The sequence below is a fragment of the Mytilus galloprovincialis genome, chromosome 2 (assembly GCF_965363235.1).
Source record: "Mytilus galloprovincialis chromosome 2, xbMytGall1.hap1.1, whole genome shotgun sequence".
Classification (NCBI taxonomy): domain Eukaryota; kingdom Metazoa; phylum Mollusca; class Bivalvia; order Mytilida; family Mytilidae; genus Mytilus; species Mytilus galloprovincialis.
The window spans coordinates 36963912-36965090 of NC_134839.1; the positions used below are offsets into that span (position 1 = coordinate 36963912).

Here is a 1179-nt window from a genome sequence, read left to right on the forward strand (position 1 = left end):
GGAATGGTCGAAAGTATTGTGTACATGGGAGAACAGACACTGATATAGTTCTAGACTATTTAAAGAAATATGCTACGATGTTTCAGTCTAAGCAACATTTTTCCTTCACATTGTTTTCAAGGCTCACACATGATATTCTCCACGAAACATTTAAAGCAGATAAAATTTACCTTAAGTTTTTCAAAGACTTTTTTGAAAATGATATCTTAAAAAACACAGTTGTAATCTTTTTCAGTGATCATGGAATGCGTTTTGGTCGTTTTAGAGAAACATTTCCTGGAAAATTAGAAGACCGTCTTCCCTTTATGCTGATTGTATTCCCTTCATGGTTCATTAAAAAGTATCCAGAAGTTCACAGAAATTTGCAGATCAATGCAAGAAGACTTACAACTCCTTTCGATATCTTTGCCACATTAGAACATATTTTAGATTTCAATGGAATTGAGAAAAAGCAAGTGACAAAGCAAAGATCAATGAGCTTACTTCATGAAATTCCCGAAAACAGAACTTGTGATGAAGCTGGTATCCTACCTCATTGGTGTACTTGTTCTAAACTTACAACATTAGATATTCAAAATAAGACAGTTATCCAAATTGGTCATGCTTTTGTATCTAAGATTAACCAAAATTTAAGGCATTCTTTTGACGTTTGTGAAAAATTGTACTTGAAATCTATAAAATATGCTCTGCTTGTAATACCATCCGATAAAGTTCTGCGATACAGAAAGACGTATAAATATGGTGATCGCATTAAATCTTATATTGATTATCAGATAACCATTCAAACAAAGCCAGGAGATGCTATCATTGAAGGGATATTACGGTTTGACGAGAAAAGAAAAACATATGACTTAGTAGGTGATGTCAGTCGAATTAATAAGTACGGTGATCAATCACACTGTATTGAGCAAAATCACCTTAAAAAATTTTGCTACTGTAAAATTCAACCGTGAAATGTCATTATCAGTCGATTTTATTAAAAGTTTATTAAAGCCAATTGTTCAATTAAGATAAAATTTAACGAAATCAACTATTAGAACGGGTATCAAAGAAATACCTTTCTATGCCAGATTTATATCAATCAATAGGCCAGCTCACGGATACGGTTTTCAGACGAATCTGTCATGTGACTTCCACCACCACGTGACAAAAATGTATGCATAGAAATTTCCAACACAT

General features: G+C 32.8%; 1 protein-coding gene across 1 annotated transcript; it reads left to right on the top strand.

Annotated features, from left to right (window-relative positions):
• Positions 1 to 245: 245 nt before the first annotated feature.
• On the top strand, positions 246 to 953 carry LOC143061936 (uncharacterized). The gene has a single exon (XM_076233798.1). It carries the CDS (start codon positions 246 to 248, stop codon positions 951 to 953), a length of 708 nt encoding a protein of 235 aa, XP_076089913.1.
• The last annotated feature ends 226 nt before the right edge of the window (positions 954 to 1179 follow it).

Bases quoted from the DNA above. Each gene is read 5' to 3' on its own strand.
- LOC143061936 (XM_076233798.1), top strand. From the start codon at position 246: ATGCGTTTTGGTCGTTTTAGAGAAACATTTCCTGGAAAATTAGAAGAC.